Genomic DNA, 20,347 nt, shown 5'->3' on the forward strand with positions numbered 1-20,347 from the left:
AAACACATGACCTTGCATTTGCAAAGTTTCAGATATATATATATTCCTCATGATTTCAACATCATAAAAATATAATCGGAATCATAAAAAAAATCAGTCCAATTACATTCCTTTCGTGAACATTTCAAATAGTTTGGAAAACATCAAATAACTCATTTTTATAAATTATTCAAACAGCTGTCGATTTAAGAAATTGTGTGAAATTTAGAACTGAAAACAGTTTCCAGACAAAATGTCAAAAAGAAAAGTGAAGGAAACGGTGCATTTGCAAATGCTCAAAACTTCTGCACAAACTACCTATGGTATCCATATAACACAAATGACATAAATTCACATATAAACACAAAATAGTTCTTAGTACAACATGAGTTTCTAAACCCTAACTAAGAGAACAAAGCAAGCTGTTTTTCTCGAGATCCAACAAATAATTCCCCAAACTGAGACCGACCGCAGAGTAAAATAACCAGAGCTTAGTGAATAGTTGAATTATACCATCCTATTTTCTTGTGTTATAATGGAAACAAGAGTTTTCTTGAATGCTATTCTTTGGAGGATTTATTGATGAGAGATTTATGGATGTGAGGTATGACACCGCCACCAGCAATGGTGCCCTTGATGAGGGTATCAAGCTCTTCATCTCCACGGATAGCAAGCTGGAGGTGGCGTGGCGTGATCCTCTTCACTTTCAGGTCTTTGCTTGCATTGCCCGCCAGCTCTAGCACCTCAGCAGTGAGGTACTCAAGGACAGCTGCCGAGTACACAGCTGCAGTGCCTCCGACCCTGCCACTTGCGGTCACTCTTGATTTCAGGAATCGGTGAATCCTCCCCACTGGGAACTGCATATAAATCATCAGAATAATAAGGCTATACATTAATTATCATGAAAACAAAGCAAAAGCATACATACATATGTACATACGTACATTCATACATACATCGACAATATATATTCATGCATATACACTTCCACCAATTCGCTTATTGTCAGTGAAGCAGAATCCATTCATGAAAATGCTGGTGTTCTGTCTTCTTCTTTGTACGTTTCTAGTTTTAAGAGAAATGCGTTGAGCTGCTAGCCCATCACTTCTTTATGAGTATTTTTAATTCGCTCCTGGGTCTGTGTCCATGAGTATGTGTAAGTGTACCCAAATGGGTAAGCAGGATGTGACATACCTACATGTACGTGTCTCTACTCAATTAGCCACATTTTTAAACAGCCTTAACTCGAAATTAACACCTCGCCCTCCATTAACTCAAAAATTTCTCTCAAGGCTGTCAAATTGCTACACGGACTCTCTTGCTGTGGTCTCTCCGAAAGTTGCAGTAAAGGAAGCTCAATTCAGAGCTTTGAATCTCTAATGGTGTTTCAATCGCTCTGCTAATATGTATTACTCAAGTTTTCTCGTAAATTTCTATCAGGGAAATCACAAAACCACCAAAAGGAAAGACAATTTGAACATGAAAGGAAGGAGAAAGAAAATCACAATAAAGAAAGAAAGGGGGGAGAGAGAGAGAGAGAGAGAGACCTGAAGGCCAGCTTTGGCCGAGCGAGAGATGGGTTTCTTCTTGTCTTTATTGCGGTGATCGTCGTGATGAGATAGGATGGGAGCTTTTCCCATCAAGAGGCCTTTCGCTCCTTTGCCAGCCATGGTTCCACCAACGCCCATGGGAACCTCTCGTATCTCTCTGTATATGAAGAGAAACAGAGAAGAGAAGGAGACAGGAGACAGGAGAGAAAGAGATGAGGTATAAGCTCTTGGCCCCCCCCCTTGCTTGCTTTCCTTCGTTCTCTTCTTTCTGCGTAGATCTGCGACAGAGACAGGGAAGCTGCGAGAGAGGGAGGAGAGCCCACGAATTTCTGTTGGGCTGAGCGCGAAAAGGATGGGAGGGGGAGGAGAGGGAGAGGGAGAGAGAGGAGGCTCTGTTTTTTTGAAAACAAAAAACGCTACTGCTACTAACTTACTACCACCACTACATGCATACTATGTACATACACACTACTACTAGCTAGAAGTAGTTAGTTACAACTTAATAGTAGTATACATATAGTTACTAGTTTATTAGGAAGGAAGATCAAAAAGAAGAGAAGACAGTTATAATCCACCCCCATGTGTGTATGTATGTATATGTATGTATGTATGTATGTATGTATGTATGTATGTATGTATGTATGTATGTATGTATGTGTGTGTGTATCATGAATGTATATGTATGTATATATATGTATGTATATGTGTGTATGTATGTGTGAATGTGTGTGGTGGTGGTGGTGGTGGTGTTATATGGCACATATCGTAAACATTCGGTTTTAAGTGCGCACTTTGATCTTTGGGAAAACAAGTGTACACTTAGGATATGGGACGCATTTGGCACTGCAGACAACCCTATGCATGATCTTCTCTCCCTTAGGCCAAGCGAACAGCAAACTGATCAAAATGGCCTTGAAGGACATGTTCATCCACGTGAAATTGGAGATGAAAGGCTCTTTCCACGAGACGAGAAGCGCATTCAACGTGCTCTATAGCGAGCACCAACGCTGCCAACGTGTCCATGATCTGGTTCACCCATAGTAGCTAGACGATAGTTAATGGCAAACCAAATATCCCTTGTTTTTACTCATATCTACCTACCTAAAGCCACTTAGTTTCTGATGTGTGTGATGAGCTATATAAGGAGACGATGTATGCTCATATAATTCTCTATCTAGTTCTCAAAGTTCAATGTGTGCTCCACACTTGTGTGTGTGTGTGTTGTGTGTAGATATATTATGGAAAGCCAGTCAATTAATGGACACATGTGCATTATGTAGACACCTAAAGATGATTTGCTTTTTTGTTGTAGGGAATAGTTTTTTGTTGACATAAAGCTCAAGTCCATGAAGTGCAATATGCCCATGTTATCACTAGAAAAAGCAAACCTATTTCTACTTACCCTAGTTCGGGTTTGCCTACTTAAGTCGAATAAATTTAGGATGCCATAATGTTATGGGCATGACCATGTAATATCCTGTGCTGAGAATTTACCGTAGTATGCTATACACATGGATAAAGTGTGAGGGTTAAACGAGAGTGTAAAGAAGGGGAGGATTACTTTTAATCCTCGGGATTGAGACAACCCATTAGGCCAAGTGTGAACTTGCCTGGGGGCCTTAGGTATGGCTATAAATATGAGGCCTAGCTACCCTCATTTGACACATTATCGACTACATCGAGACTCTGACATTGTGGTGGGTCAACTCTTGAGTGAGCATGTCAGCACCAGGTACGACTCGACGCCATGACGGTGGTATGGGACGCCGATCGAGGCTTGAGTTCGTCTCGATCCCTTCGCTCAGGGGTGGTCGGGTGGATCGACACCCTCTTTCTCTCTCTCCTTTCTTATTTATCTATCTTTTATCCTTATCATAGCTCTAACACATCAAAATTCCGAGGAAAATATTTTTGTTCACGTAAGACTGAAGTGCTTGAAGCTTCACATGTCCACATCCTTACTAGACAAGGGAAACCAAAATTATGTTTTTAATGCTTGAATCTCCATACTTGAGTCAAATACTTATGTGATGTGGAAAGAAGTTTGGGGAAGAGAATTTTGTTCGCACAAAGTTGAAGTTCGCAAAGCCTAATGCCCCCACATTCTCATCAGAGAAGGTAAATCGAATTCCACTTGTTCTGGCTCTAATTTATTTACTTAAGGTTTGCAAGCCATGATGGTGTGTGTGATGGTGTGGTAGCAACTTGTAAAACATTGATTTATTATATATTAAGTTGGGTTCTCGTAGGAAACAAAAACATGGACATGAACAAAATACACAATGTTAGGGTTGGAAGGATTGATTAGTGTATCTATACGTCGTGCTTTATTTCAAATTATGTCTACAAAGGTCGAAAGAAAGTAGCAAAATGGTTAAGGGATTCATTAGCATAAAATAACTTTTGAAATCATAGAAATATGTGATGTTGCAACAAAACATCACAATAGTTGTTATTATGAGCAAGTGCCAACAAATACCTTGACAATGCTCCAATTTCTTGCCCTTATATTGTAGTCCACTTCTATATTGATAGACACCATGTAATTGTGTTGTTGATTGTGTATGTAGTAGTGGACATGGTATGAAAGCTATCAAGGTTTTGCATTTGTCTGACAACGAGAGTTTGAAGCTCTAGTCAAGCCATTATGGTGCTAATGTTGTGAGTACGTGTGTGTTGAGGTAGAACCACCATGACTTTATGGCACATCTTTGTACAACCACAAAAATAGCGACAAATTGTTTGTGATGGGAATCTTACAAACGAATGGTTTGCTTAGTGAGTGTAGCCAAAGTTGGCTATAGATAACTAAACACAAATCCTTGCTAAAGCTCAATTAAGAGTTTACAATGACTGATGACGCCATAAATGAGACACGAAGGTTTATGTATCAAGGCCTTAACGCCTTAACAAGGATTGCCTATACATGAGGATCAATATCAAAGATTCAAAAGATTATACAATGATATTTCGTAGAAGAAAACTAAATAGTGCTTATGTAATAACAATGTGCTTTAATCAATCACATATGGTGGTGTTATCTAAATCTTAAAGTGTTGTTCATTTATGATTGATTAACCACCTCAATGACACTCGTTGGTGATGATATCACCCAAGTACACGACTTGTGTTCTTTCTGTGGTCACAAATTACAAAATACGCATGTATATTTAACCCTTGCACTTAAAAACACGAGTCTTATCAATAGATTCTTCGATGTTAAACTATATATATACATATATATAGATATATAACACAAATTTATAAATCTAATTTACAGACAATGCAATTGACATTTATTATCAAATATTTCAGCCATACCCAAATCATGTATAAAGAAAGGGTGGCGCATTCTATAAATCCACATATCCAACAAAGCTAACCAAACATTAATAGGTTACCACTGCAACCAATATTTGTTTTCAAAATAAACTAAACATTGTAACACATGCAAATATTGTTCTCTCTTCTAACATACTAGATTTGCTTACGATCATTATACTAATAATAACTAGCCATCCAACAACGAGTTATTCAACTAATATGGATATATTTGAAAAACTATGTTCTAAGTTTTTATGCAGATCATTAAACAAACTACACTGTTTATCGCCAAAGAAATATTACACGAACACTTTTTGGTTGATGTTGTTGTATTCTTCCTCGAGGATTAGAAAAATTTGGCATATCGTTAAACGGACACGAACAAATTACAAATCCTAGAGTGTTGTGGCTAGCGGAACTTAGGTTACATGAAGAAATACAAATGATTTCTAATGATCTATTCATGTCCTAGTGGTCTATAGGACACATTTGTTGCTTTGAGATTGTACATTAGCATAAAATAGATGCACTCAACTACACCTCATCTTCTTCGATCAATTAAAGTACATATAGACTACCATTTTCATTGGCAATGCAACATTTCGATCAATAAAAGTCTTGAGCATCGAGAGTTAATGATAAACCAAAAACCCACTATATTTTTTCTTCTATTTTGCTCCCATAGATCATAAAAGCCTTCATATGTCTAACTGTATGCATCACATTCTAAAAATAGCTCTAAAAAAACACATTAAGAGTAATTTTGATTGATTTAGAAAAGTCATGGGCGGAACAAGAGATCTACATACTCGATTTTTCGCAATGAAGTGTTGTGGGCCATTAAATCCATACGCACAACCACCATTGCCTAGTAGTGAGAATATGTAGTAAATCATGGTTTTATGCGAGGGTACAACGCATTCTCCTCTCATGGGTGTTTTTTTTGGTAACGGAACAAGTATTCAAAAGAACAAGAAAAGGGAATTCTCGTTGCAATGTCTCCCTAAGATAATGTTCTATCTCACGGAGGAATTGGTTTTTATTTATTTTTATATATTTAGCATCGAAAGACAATACAAACCCACACTTACTTCCCTTTTTTATTTATTTGTTCTCACATGTTGTAGTAGTGAATGGTTTTCCCTTTGATAAAAGGGGAAAAAATTCATGAAAGTGTGATGGTAAGTAAGTAAGTAAAGCCATATATTTTCCTGCTTGTATTTCACCATGAAAGAGAAAAAAGAAAAGGAAAGAGAGGGAGGAGGGATTAAACAAGAAATGAAAAGAAATGAAAAGAACAGAGATGAAATGAAATGAAATGACAGAGATGAAATGAAATGAAAAGAACAGAGATGGAATGAAATGAAATGACAGAGATGAAATGAAAAGAAAAGAGACGAAATGAAATGAAATGAAATGACAGGAAATGAATGCAAAACCCTCCCTCCCTCGTGTCTCAGTCCTGCCATCTCTATTCAACTTAGCAAGTCGTAGTTAGAAGCAGATGGCGATGGCGATGGCGATGGCGATGATGATGAAGAAGTAGAAGACCTCCACGCTCAAGTTTCTCTGTCTTTGTCTCCGTCTCTCTTCTTTCTCCTTCTCCACGTTTCCTGTTTATCTTTTACCATGACCGATACCACCGATGACATCGCTGAAGACATATCCTTCCAGGCTTTCGAAGACGATTGCCAGCTCCTTGGCAATCTTCTCAACGACTGCCTCCAACACGAGGTCGGAAATGATTTCATGGAGAAAGTGGAGAGAGCTCGACTCTTGGCACAGGTGTTCACAGCCATAACTCATAGCTCTCTTGTTTCATCCCATCTCTCTCCCTCCCTCTCGATCATGGTGAATTATAATTTTTTTTGGCATGACTTGCCTGCCACATTTGATTGGATTCATCTTCTGTATTACTGTGGATCAATGGCTTCTTGTAAATGTGTCTTGTTTTGTATGTTCATCCAATGCGTCATGATCGTGTTCCCACAATAATTTTTATCTTTATTTTCTTGTTGCAATTATCAGTATCTGTTCTTCCTCTAGTATCAGGCCTTTTTACAATGATAGATGTTGTACTTAATCCTGTAGACTCAATCGTTTTCATGCGACAATGGTTTCTCCGATTGCTTCAATTCTACAGCCATATTGTTTTACTGTTAGTATATTCATCCTCGTTAAATGTATATTAGAGTGCATGCAACATGCGCATGGCTGGGGTGGAGAATGCAGCTGAATGGCTTACCAAGCAACTTGAACAAGAGATTTCCAACATGACACTGGAAGAGGCAGTGCCGCTGGCCAGGGCCTTCAGCCATTACCTCAATTTGACAGGAATAGCTGAGACTCATCATAGGTTAGACAGCATAAGATTTTCTTTCTCTAATTTGTGCTTTCTGATGAACTAATATAGCTGAGACTGTGATCCGAAATTAATTGTTACTTAGTGCTCGGCGAACTAGATCCAATGCCCATGTGTCAAAATCTTGTGATGATGTATTTGGGAAACTCATTCAAAGTGGGGTTTCTCCTGAGGATGTATTCAAGGCTGTATGCAATCAAGTTAAGTTTTTTCTCGTCTTATCTTGTTCATTAAAGTTGAGGTATAACAAGTGACATTCGATAACTGATTCTATGTGCTCCTTCAGGAGGTTGAAATTGTACTTACTGCTCATCCCACTCAGATAAATAGACGAACATTACAATATAAGCACTTGCGCATCGCGGTATTTCTTTTGTCTCAAGTACATGTACAGTTTGTTCAAAGGAATATGCCACAATCTTAAGTTGATTGCGTTCTGTACCTATGATCAGCATCTCTTGGAGTACAAAGATCGGGCAGATTTGACTCATGAAGATCGAGAACTTTTGATTGAAGATCTGGTATTATGAGATATCTATGTTATTCCATACATTGAAATTATGGTTGTTTCGAATGACTAGATCAATATAATATTTGCAACACCCTCAATGCAGGTAAGAGAAATAGTTTCACTATGGCATACTGATGAAATAAGACGAATTCAACCCACTCCTTTAGATGAGGCTCGAGGAGGCACGAATATATAAGATTTATAGTCCCTTCTTTAGCTGAAATATGGGCATCTTTCAGAGGATAAACAAGCATGTTCCTTTGCACTCCAGGTTTACACATAGTAGAACAATCATTGTGGAAAGCTGTGCCACAATATCTTCGCCGAGTCAGCAATGCCCTGAAAAAAGCATGTTTTCTTAAAACCTGTTCATATTCTCATTTAATAGATTTTTAAAAACATTATGCACATTTTCCTGGTTCACTTTTGTGTTTTTTGAATGCATAATGTTGCACATTGACAATATCAAATGCGTCGTTTCATTGATACTGTTGAGATGTTTGATGGGAATCATTTTAAAATTAAGAAATTCAGTAACATTATATCCGACTAGAAACCCAAATTTTGTTTTTCGGATGGAAAAGGTCATCTTAATTAGATTATATAATTACATAGGAGTTATATTCTGCATGTGAGACATATTTCTGGGGCTGTCATGTAAATTCTTTGGGCTTTTACTCACGTAAGCATTTTTAACATGCTATATTATGTATGTAATTGGGACATAAATAACTGATAATGCAACTTGTTGAATGTAAGGTAAGAGATCAGCTAAATAACATCTAGGTAACTTACTTATGTACCTATAGGCATATGCGGAAGGAAATACTTCACTTGATTGTAAATTGTTCTAAGCTAGAAGACCAACTCAGGAAGTCCCCCAAAACTTTATGTGCAGGAAGAGTAAGCAATAATATGTCGAGGATCCTAATACACTAGCTAAGAAACTGCCATCTACTTTCCTTTAAACAGTATACTGGCAAACCACTTCCACTAACTTGTACTCCAATCAAGTTTGGATCCTGGATGGGTGGAGACAGAGATGGAAATGCTAACGTTACTGCCAAGGTACAATGTTCTCTCAATTTGCATCAGAATGTTTAGAGCATAAGAATCTTTATTCCCACATTACTTACAAACTTCATAGATGATTGCTTAATGTGTCCAGCTCACTTATGTTGTAAATTTATTTTCATTTTTTCACTACACTACATGAAGCCCTTATTTTCTCCCAGCTGCAGTACTTAAAACCTGACCTTCAACTTACAACCTGTTTTAATCACCATCGTAATATGCATATTGGTTAGTGCTGCATTATAATATTTATCTATATATAATATACATATACTTAATAGAGTAGAATATTGATATCAATGAGGTTATGGGGAGCTATACTGGAAATAAATGTAGTAAGTGTAAGGGTTAGGAATGATGTCAATAGGGCTGAGGAATACTCGGGATTCACCCTAGTATAGGCTCTTTAGATGCATCAGTGGAGCTATGGTCGAAAAGATAGAAAGATAGATTATATTATCGTCTTTGGAGGTCAAATATGACCTATGAGACCAAAAATATTACATTTCACGTGATACGTGTGAAGGTGAGTAGCGACTCTCGATGTTCAAGAACTTTACCAATGAATGTTGCAATCGAGAGTGCACATCGCGGTTGTGAGAGAAATTCGTGCAAGGATTGGGCTCGATTGAAGAGATGTGGAAAGCATGGTCGAATATGATCAAAGGCAGGGCATTGTATCAAAGTGTGATACTCAGACTCTCGAACTTGTTTAGGGCAAAGTCTGCATAGTCGGCCACTCTAATCACTTGTGCCCCAACGCCCCGTCTCACATCTCAATGCGTGCGAGCTAAGTCGTATGGAAGCAATGGTTTGAATGGTAGATATCGGGATGGGCTCTAACATGTATCGATGTGTACGGTTTCCCCGTTCCGCGAAGAATATGGTTTTGTAGTTAGGTGCAACATTTGTAGTATAATGTGTGAAGCGTGAGCCACCACATTTGTCCCATGTCATGATACATTGGCGTTGCAAAAAGGCCTCATTTACAGAGGAATCTAGTGACCCATTTACAGAGAGAGCAGTAGTTGGAGGAGCTCACCTTTGAAGTGCGATCCAAAAGTTTTTAACGTATGTTTTATATGACCCATTTAGGGTTGGCCAAGTTCACAGCGAACTTGGCCCAAAAATAACGAAAAGGTGATGAGTGACTTTCAGCCTTTATAAATAGGCCTATACACATGTACGCACTATAAGGGGGTCATTTAGGGCATTTACCCCAACAGTAAGTTTCCATTGCTTGACTTGCAAAGTTGTTTTAGAGTTAAATCTACATTCCTATCACATCTATTGGTTAGTGCTGCATTATAATGCACACACACATACACACACACACATAATAGAGGTTATGGGTAGCTATACTGGAAATAAATGTAGCAAGTCTCTATTGCATCACTTACAAAGTTGTTTTAGAGTTAATCTACATTCCTAGCACATCTATTTGTCTTAATAACTTGACTGTTCCTGTTGGGAACTTTCAAAATTTGTCTTCACAGTATAACATATTTGCATTATTATTATGCTACCTAATTAATTTCTATAACATTTCAGGTGACAAAGGATGTGTGCCTATTGGCAAGGTGGATGACACTCGACTTGTACATACGTGAAATAGATAGCCTTCGTTTTGAGTTTTCTATGAATGTATGCAATGAAAAGCTTGGGCAATATGTTACAAACATTCTGGAAAAAGGTATACAATGGACTTCCTTGCATGTCTTTCAAATTAGAAGGAATTAATAGATGATTAAAGGATGATGTGAGAAGCTTGTATCCATTATGGTGATAAACATGATTGGTAAGGGAAGATTGTGGGATGACTTAAAGTAATACACGAGAATAAGAAATTGGTTGGGAGATTACCTCAACAAGACACCCTGAAGGTCTGCAATGACTAGGGCAAATATTACAAATAGATTTGAAAAAGATAAACTTTCCACAATGGCGTTTGTTGCATGTCTTTCCAATAAAAAGGAATTGATGGCTCTAAAAGAAAAGGGTAAGAAAGAGATAAGTTTGGAGGGCTGACTCAATCATGCTGATAAACAGGACTGGTAAGGGAAGACTTTGGATCACTTAGTTATCCATGAGAATTAAAACATTGGCTGGTAGATGCTAATGATAAATTGGTAAATGTGTATAATTTGAACAAACTCACTTCTATAACCAGCCCATGCAATCATATAAATCTTTACATTTTCCAGCTGCATTTTCGATGATATTGGTGTAGCTAGAAGCAGTTGAAATTCTATAAATTTTCAGACATTTTATAAGGTGCGACCCATTGAAGACAGAAATTTGGAACCAGACTTTGTAGTGGAAAGGGATGGAGAGGATTTCTAGTTACTCTTATATGTGACAGAGTGGTCAGCATGATAGGGCAGATGGGAGAATCTTCAAATATGTTTAGAAATAGCTCAAATATTGTATTTTCCAAGTACCCACTTTGTTGGTGAAAACATAGCTACTTAGTAGACCATTCCTAAGATTCTTTCAGCACTGCCACATCTGCCCGTGCACACCTGCAGATGGTGATATCTCAACTCCAGCTTGACATGTTTAGGGAGAGTAAATCAGTTCACTAGATATCCAAGGTCATCCACCATTATATCTGAATAAATCCTTGGTCCCTTGAATAAGTTCTCAACTTTTCTTGTGGATATTAAAGCCTTGTGCATAAGGTGTCTGATATTGTATAGTTTTAGGTGGCCGAGCGACTTGTGGTATATAGCCTTTCATGGGTTTCTAGTTTAATATGTTGGGATAGACATCCTTCTTGATAATGCGCAAAGTTTTTAACCTTAATGGTGATATCGGACTTGAAAGAGTGATGTTTCTAGGTTTCAGGTGCTTCAATTCTGAAAACAGCCCTAATGACCAGGTCTGAAAACTTCCCAGTAAAAAACAGGATATATTGTTGATTCCATTTTCCTATTATGTAATTTTGCTGCAGCAAGTCACAAGGGAGAGCTGACAGCTAAATCCTAGAAACAAAATAGGAATTGCAAACAACCTTTTGGATTTTGCTTTGAAAATGGCTTGAGAACATAGTTATTGAAACTGGTGCTTTTTTTTTGAGCTTGAGAGCAATTAAATGCAGGAGAAAACTCTGAAATACCAAGTTATGCATTATTCCCCAAGTGCCCTTGATCCACCTGTTCTCATGGAACTATATGTGCCATTTGAGCAATTACATGGTCAAGTCACCCTTGTTGTTTCTCATCAACAAAACCTCACAGAGATAAGTTTGGGCTATCTTATGGTCAACCAATTTTCTGTCACGTGCACGTAGGCCCCGGCCCCATGGACCACGACCTCACCACCCTTGCCATCGACAAATAAAGGCCATTATCTCCCACCATCACCGGTGCTTCCATCGTTTCAGAGACTTGTCCATTCTAGATCGACCGATGCTAGAGATCTTTCGAAGACAAACTTTATAATATATCTAACTTATTTGAGGATCTTACATGTACCGAAAACCAGATCCTTTCGTCTCTTTTTTTCTTATTTACTTTTATATTATCAGTAATATTTATTTTATTTTGATTTGTTGTTCTCAAAGACGAGACAACACTTAGGATGTAATCTCTTGTTGGTCTTATAGGCCATTAATACAGCCACAGCAGAAATCAGCAGAAATCATCCAAACTTTTTCAGCTACATCACTCATGCTATAAGTCAATCAGGGGCTACACAAGTAGTGTCTCAACCACAAAAGGGGTGACAATAGAGTGACCAATAGTACTTTGTTGTGCACGAATATCCATTTGGACCATAATCCGCCCCCCCTTGTTATCAACAAACCAAGGTAATTATCATCCAAGAACAAAGTTGCTTCCATTGCGCTGGAGAGTTCTCCATAATGGATTGACTCACGCTCTTTTGAAGGCGGAAGTTTCAGTCTATCTAAGCTCAGAAAGTAAATTCTTGGCTGCTGAGAATATCTGATACCTTAGGCAGCTTTATTAATCTGGTTATACTTATTTTGGTTTGTTCTCAAAGGTGAGGCGAATTGTTAAGATGTAGTCTGATATTCTTTTGTATCTTGTCCTCTTAAAAGACAGAATTGTGAAATAACAGGGGTAGTTTCTTTCTTTCGCGGTTAACCAGGGGTAGTTGTGAAATAACAGAATTTAGGGGTATATTGAGTTTTTCCTTAAAAATACCTGTATATAAATGCATTTTTGTTGCATTAACTACAACACGTTTAAAATTCTTTGTGTGCTGAAATGTTGCAAGAGCATGAACATGAGGAAAATCGTCATGAAAGTTGGTCTCTCCAACATGGAAACAAAGCCCATGGGAAGGCTTCAGAGTATCGTGTGTTTTCTCTTCCAACTCAGCTTCCAGTTGGTGCTGATATGCCTGCTTGTACGAGTAAGTTCTGTTACTGTTTTTTGTTTTGAACCTCATGGAGAAAATGTGGACTTGGCTTGCGTCCTCCCAAAACCAGGATTTATATTTGTCTAGGTGCTACAAATCAGAGTTTTCTGCTAAAAGCAATTGTTTGCTATGTGATAGTATATCGTGTCTCAATTCTGAATCCTGATGAACTTCAAACAGGCGTTGATATAAATGGTCAAATATCATTTTCGGAGCTTCCAATTAAAGATGATCTAGACATGTTGTCAACATATCAGGTCTGTGCTTACCAAGTAGAAGACAGAAGCAATGATTCAGTTTGTCTGATGCAGATAATCTCTATTAATCCTGTGAAATCTTGCAGAGTATGAATGGTAACACTCCAAGCCCAAATAGGGAATCAACAGAATTCTCACCAACTCTTGCAAAATCTGAGAATGGAAACGATTCATTGTTTACTAATCGAAGTGTTTCAGAACAGCAAACTAGTAGTGGAGCATACTTGGCTGCATCTGGAGGGGCAACAACTGGTTCATCTAGCACCTCTGGTTTCAGAAAGAAAGTTATCCCAGAAGCTAATGCGACATCAAGTCTGGACAAGCTCCTCTACCCAAGAGTGACTGGACGCCCAGATTTTGCTCCATATAGGGTTGTTCTTGGACATGTCAGAGAGAAGGTATATTTTGCATATTTGAATGGGCAGAAAATACATTTCTGCTAACATGTGATATACTAAAATTTGCTATTATGGACTTGGGTTTGTATGAGATTTTCGAAACCTTGACATTGGTGGCAATTGAACAGCTTGTAAACTCACGTAGACATAAGGAACAACTTCTGGAAGGAATTCAGCCAGATGACAAGTTAGAATATTACGAGAATCCAGAAGAGCTTCTTGAAGCCCTTCTGCTTTGCTATGATTCAATGGTAAGTATAACCCCCTAAAGTATTTCCTTGGCAATGTAAGACTTGTCGTCGAGGTAAAAGTGCCTGTGCTGCTTGGATGCAGCAATCTTGCTTCCCAGAGGTCATGGCAGATGGCCGTCTGGCAGACCTTATTAGACGAGTGGCAACTTTTGGAATGACTATGATGAAGCTCGATTTACGGCAGGTACCATATCAACGTTTATCTACTCTAGAATAAACATATTTAGCCTGAGCTCAATATTTGTGGAAATTTCTATTCATTCTTGCAGGAATCTAATAAGCATACAGAGGCCTTGGATGCTATAACAGAATTTCTTGAACTTGGAACCTATAGTGAATGGGATGAGGAGAAAAAACTGGAATTTTTAACTGCTGAACTCAAAGGAAAGCGACCCTTAATACCTCCTTCAATAGAGGTATATGTGGATTTGATTGAAACAAGCTTTTCTAAGCTTTTCTTTGCTCAACAAGCATTCAATTGCAAAGTCTTCAATTGATAAATGACCACATTAACATTTGACAAAGACATATCATCCTCTAGATGACAATAATCTAACCTATTGTACATGCAAGGTCAACTTTACATGGTGATGTCTCTTATTAGGGATCAAATGAGTCAGTCATCTGGTGCTGCATTCATGAGTGAATCTCCTGTGCTTAATAGGCAGTGATTTTCTCTCACTGTATGTTATGAATTAATGCTGTGACATTCAATGAGGGATATAGGGAAAAGTGACCTGATGTTTGCATTTGTTGTACATTTGACTTAGAATATTACTCATCCTCGATCTCATGGCTCTGGCAGATAGTGCATGTGCAATGTTCTCTTGCCATATTCCACCTTCACTAAGAGGTCATGGCTATGAGCCTTGAGAAACTAGTTGCTTGTCTTTCTTTCGACAGTATGGGGTTGGCAAATTCAGGTAGGACACCCTCTAATGTCGCTTTGTAGGTTTCCCAGCATGTGATTTGATGTGTGTGCAGTAATACTGTAATTTCTTGCAATTTTCATCTGTTTTCCAACAGAAAATGGAGTTCAATATCTGTCAAACACATGTCAGCAGCTGACAACCCTGCCAATTTGTCCATGCTGTATTTCCAAACCATTACTGTACTTTCTGTGCTCAACTGGATGAGGGAAAGTTATTTTTATTTATTTTTTGTGTTTTGCTATTGGAGTTTCAGCACATTGTGGCAGTGAATGCTCCTTCATTATAAATGCACATCTATTTCATTTCTATAAACATCACCAAGTATAGAGTAGCTGACTTGACCCGTAAGTGCCTTAGTAGGAACATCTTCTGCACTTCTGCAAAGTTGTTTGGATATACTTCCACCAATTACCTCTATCCACATTTACGAGGATCTGGATCAAGAGGGCATTGAATTGTCTGGCACTTAATTGCTGTCTTGTCACTTTGCATTTTGACAACCATCCAAATGGGTTGCCCCATCCTTGTAGGTTAAGAAAGGGTATCAGTTTTCACCATACATTTTACATGCAACTGCATTTTGGTATTCACTGGGTGAAGCCAAACCTTGGTTCTTCCCATATTGGCAAGCCACTTCCTTTGTGGAACTCCTCAATGACATGTAAGAGCATTCCAAAGTGTGACGTCAGAAGTTTCAAGTGTAGACAAAGTGGCATCTGAGTTCCATAATCAAACTTTACCAGTTCAGTTTTGGAAATAAAATTCACATGGAACTGCACTTTGGTATTCTCTGCTAAACCTAAGCTTTAACATGGGTTCCTATAGACCTCGTGTTGAAGGTTTTCTTGAAATCCACAAAACAGGAATATAGTATATGACTCTTTAGTCAACTCTATAATGTTATGAACCTTAAGCATGATTGGGTTGTTAATGGTGGAATGATTTCAAAGGTTGACTTCTTCAGCTATAACCAGAATATGGTTAGGTTTTAAAGCTTTAGATTAGGGTTCTATTGAGATCACAGGTTCTTACAGAATTTCATGTTGGGACACTTCTATGAATCCATTTACAGAATTTGAATCTCTTGCTTTCTTGCTTATTTAAAAAGGTTTGATGCTAGAAAAACAGCAACTGCAAAGCCAAGCTTTTCCTGAAACCAGTGTGAAGAATTGTTCTCTTTTCATGTTTGTCAGCCGGGACACATATGCTTATCTGTATTTCTTAATTTCGTTATATGAGTTGCAAATGCTGAGCGGATCATAATAATCAGATATTTGTGTTTTCTTTCCGTCTTTCTCATATTTTCAGGTTTCTGTGGATGTAAAGGAAGTTCTAGATACTTTCCGTGTTGCAGCAGAATTGGGAAGCAATTCACTTGGAGCATATGTCATCTCAATGGCTTCGGAGGTTTGCTTTCATTATCTTTTCTTTGCTAACATGCTTCTAAAAAACCTTTAGGTTTGCAGTACACCAACAATGAATAGCGTCAGAGATTACATTCATTAACTTTTCTCTACTGGCATGCTTTAAATTTTATCTTTGCTCTACACCAACAATATAACTTAACAAATAGGCTAGCGACGTACTGGCAGTGGAGCTATTACAAAAGGACACTCGATTGACTGTAAGTGGAGAGCTTGGGAAACCATGTCCAGGAACTTCGTAAGTGAATGTGGGTGGTAAAAACACCATCTGATGGAAATCCAACATCTGTTATGTTAATGACTGGCAAGATGTTTTGGATGATATGCAGATTACGTGTGGTTCCTCTATTTGAGACTGTCAAGGATCTCCGTGATGCTGGTATTGTGATTCGCAAGCTTCTGTCCATTGATTGGTACAAAGAGCATCTGATCACAAATCATGGTGGCCACCAAGAGGTTTGAAATTGATGGACACTAGAGATTAGAAAATATAAATGGTGGTTCTGAGTTTACATGACATTTGTCTTGATAACGTCTGTAGATTATGCTTGGATATTCTGATTCTGGAAAGGACTCCGGTCGCTTTACTGCAGCATGGGAACTGTACAAATCTCAAGAAGATGTCATTGCAGCATGCAATGAATTTGGCATCAAAGTCACTTTGTTCCACGGGCGTGGTGGCAGTGTTGGTCGTGGAGGTGGTCCTATGTATCTTGCCATGCAATCACAGCCACCAGGTTCTGTCATGGTATGTTACTGTATTTTATACGTGATATTACGGGTGTAAGAGCATATGGCAGATTTTGGGATTTATCATTGTATGGAAACTTCAATGAACTGCATTGTTGTCAACTTATTTTTGATCTATTGTCATCATTTGCGTTTTTCACTCAGAGAATATTTACATTCTTGCTATGTTGCACATGATATTAAAAAGGATATATATGTATTCTTTGAGGATGTTTCTAGTCTTAAGATAGATAGTGGCCAGTGGGTCATTTCCCTGCAATAAAATTTTCTGGGTTTTCACCTCTGATTGGGAGCTCAAAGTTTTGAAAACTACTACAAAAGAACGAGGGATTCCCTGAAGTAATATAATGTATTACTAGGAAAAAGGAATCAACATCGGAGCTACATTCTGTTTGATATCTGAGTTTGTTTTAGACCTACATGGTATGTTAATATGGGAATTGCTGCACTTCATGGTGGAAAGTTGTTGTCTACAGGGCTCACTACGAATTACGGAGCAGGGTGAAATGGTCCAGGCAAAGTTTGGCCTTCCTCAGGTAGCGGTCAGACAACTGGAGATCTATACAACAGCTGTTCTTCTTGCAACTATGCATCCTCCTGATCCTCCACGCACAGTTAACTGGCGCAATGTAATGGAAGAGATATCAGAAATAAGCTGTAGGCAATATAGGAGCCTTGTATACGAGAACAAGGATTTCTTACAGTATTACCATGAAGCTACACCAGAAGCTGAGCTTGGAAATTTGAATATAGGAAGCAGGCCAACGAGAAGGCGAACAACAGGCGGCATTAATTCCTTGCGTGCAATTCCCTGGATTTTTGCATGGACACAAACAAGGTTTGTGCTGCCCTCATGGCTAGGAGTTGGGGCAGGTCTTGAGGCAGCTTGTTCAAAAGGGTATGAAGAAGAACTGAAAGCTATGTATAGAGAGTGGCCCTTCTTTCAGTCCACTATCGATCTCATTGAAATGGTGCTTGCTAAGACAGATCTTCACATTGTTAAGCATTACGACGAGCTGTTGGTGGATCCTACCCGTCAGCCCATTGGTGCAGAATTGCGAGAGGCCTTGAGTGTGACCCAAAAACTTGTGTTGCTCATAAGTGGGCATCAGAAGCTCTCCGAGAATAACAAGACGCTGAGGCGTTTGATAGAGAGCCGACAACCCTACCTGAACCCCATCAACATGCTACAAGTTGAGATTTTGCGCCGATTGAGGCAAGATGAGAATAATCCAAAGCTGAGGGATGCTCTGCTTATCACTATCAATGGAATCTCAGCTGGCATGCGCAACACTGGATAGTTCATACTCGTGACATTTGGTTTTCCATTTCTAGTTACTTGACCTTATTCCCAACCAATCAAAAACCACCGTATAGTAGGTGTTTTAGAATACAAAATACTATTCACGTATATAAATTTTATGGCAATTGAAAACCTAGTTTCATGTAGAGAAAAATATAAAATTGTACTGGTTTAAGGATGATTCAGACTGCCACCCCGGCCATAAAGTTAAAAGAATATAGTGCTTCAGGTTGTTCATTGAGCTTGCCTGGGTTATGACATTTTTCCTCGCCTCTACCCGAGTATTTTTGCACAGCCACACCAGAGTGAGAGAAGCTGTCTATCCCTTTTTTTTTGCCACTGATTTCGTACCACATCAGCACAAATTCATGTCCGATGCTTCACTCAGAAACAAGATCTGAGATGGAGGTGATGAATGCGGATGCTAGGTTTGATTCATTTGTGTGCCCGTCTTTAAGTTTGTAAAATGTATGAAGTGTGCCTGAAAAGTATTTGGTATTCATGCATGTAAATTGAAACTGTGGATGTCACAAAGAAAAAGAGTGATTATTTGCATTGATTAGGAGTCTGATGTTAGGTTGTTACTTCATTATATGTTGGAATGTTAAACTGTCTTGCTTACATGATGCTTCTTTAATAGGAACATCCTATTGTGAGTCCTTTGGCCGAAATGCACTTCATGCATTCTTAAACAAGGACTTGTGATATAGGTATCCTTCATGCACCAAAGTTCCAAACCATGATTATCAAGGAAGGCAAGAATAAGGCAAGTGTTCTCTTCCCAACTGATACCCTGGATGGAAGCCTAGACAAACTCACTATCTAGATTGTGCATAGAGACACGTCTAGAAACATACATTGTTTAATCACTGATGCCTCCATTAGGATATCCTCCTCTCTACTTCTGATAGCGTGCGAATTACATGGTAGATTAGACAATGCAAAATGATTACTTGATATAGAGAAATAATTGAGAAGACAGAATTTTGTATTATTCTTAGCAATGCAGTGATAAAATCAAATAAACCTAAAGCAAGTGGAATAAAAAAGAATTATTTCTTAGTATGTTTATTTGTTAGGTAGTTGGATAAGCGATTGACAATTGGCCAACATACTAAGTCATGAATTATGAAATAAAACCACACTAATTATTATTACAGCCTCTAATTGCTGTCCAATAATATACAATCTATATTTTGAACTCCTGAATCACATTAGGTACTTCAGTTGTGGAAGAAAATCTACTCATTAGCCACCTAAGTAAGCTTATAAGTTGCTTCCATGTCCCATATTATAGCATGCTTATTTTTGCGACATAATTTTGATTTGGATTATCAACTAGTCTGAATTGATCAATTGGAGGCGAAGTTTCAAACGTGAAATCATGATGGCCAATAATATAAGTTATTACACCATGTAGAGGTGTTGGAATTGGTGGAAAAACTGTGGAAACATTGGTTATTTGGTAGTAAATTTATGGCACTTAATAGTGCACAACAATGATTTCATCATAAGAAACGTATTGAAGATAGAGCTTGATTGGTGGTGAACTTATCATTTACATGGCTCATCAACCAATGATGGTGGAGAGATTGGTTGCTTGATAGTAAAATATTGAGGCTCTTAGCGCACAACGATGCTTGCTATCATAAGTTTATTGAAGATGGAGCTTAGTTGATCGTGAACCTTGCATGGGTTGTCACTTAATGATAGTGGCATTGAGTGTTATCTAGACAATAATATGAGCTTTCATTTCATACTAAAGTATTTCTTTGATGGGCCATGATGGAGGGGTTGCTTTTAATGGCGTTTTTTTTGTAAAATAATTGAGGAGGATTTCAAATGT

General features: G+C 38.2%; 2 protein-coding genes and 1 long non-coding RNA gene across 3 annotated transcripts; 2 read left to right on the forward strand and 1 right to left on the reverse strand.

The window, feature by feature from the left end:
- Nucleotides 1–311: 311 nt before the first annotated feature.
- LOC147863537 (putative histone H2A variant 3) lies at nt 312–1,772 on the reverse strand. Its single transcript, XM_087319709.1, has 2 exons — nt 1,527–1,772; nt 312–836 (listed from the first exon to the last, which is right to left on the reverse strand). The coding sequence occupies exons 1-2, from the start codon at nt 1,665–1,667 to the stop codon at nt 540–542; spliced, it is 438 nt and encodes a 145-aa protein (XP_087175835.1). The 5' UTR covers nt 1,668–1,772; the 3' UTR covers nt 312–539.
- Nucleotides 1,773–6,420: 4,648 nt separating this feature from the next.
- Nucleotides 6,421–18,738, forward strand: PPC4 (phosphoenolpyruvate carboxylase 4). Its single transcript, XM_087319274.1, has 20 exons — nt 6,421–6,638; nt 7,046–7,209; nt 7,301–7,415; nt 7,502–7,579; nt 7,668–7,736; nt 7,830–7,908; nt 7,998–8,074; nt 8,699–8,794; nt 10,352–10,493; nt 13,043–13,180; nt 13,367–13,443; nt 13,530–13,841; nt 13,970–14,092; nt 14,175–14,276; nt 14,362–14,508; nt 16,333–16,431; nt 16,598–16,686; nt 16,778–16,904; nt 16,990–17,196; nt 17,675–18,738. The coding sequence occupies exons 1-20, from the start codon at nt 6,483–6,485 to the stop codon at nt 18,497–18,499; spliced, it is 3,222 nt and encodes a 1,073-aa protein (XP_087175400.1). The 5' UTR covers nt 6,421–6,482; the 3' UTR covers nt 18,500–18,738.
- On the forward strand, nt 14,579–15,355 carry LOC147863539 (uncharacterized). Its single transcript, XR_015529858.1, has 2 exons — nt 14,579–15,015; nt 15,119–15,355. It is a non-coding gene; the product is annotated as an uncharacterized LOC147863539 (long non-coding RNA).
- Nucleotides 18,739–20,347: the final 1,609 nt, after the last annotated feature.

The sequence above is a fragment of the Azolla caroliniana genome, unplaced genomic scaffold (assembly GCF_043228905.1).
Source record: "Azolla caroliniana isolate FFs.n. ecotype wild unplaced genomic scaffold, voAzoCaro1.0.p SCAF_5, whole genome shotgun sequence".
Lineage (NCBI taxonomy): Eukaryota > Viridiplantae > Streptophyta > Polypodiopsida > Salviniales > Salviniaceae > Azolla > Azolla caroliniana.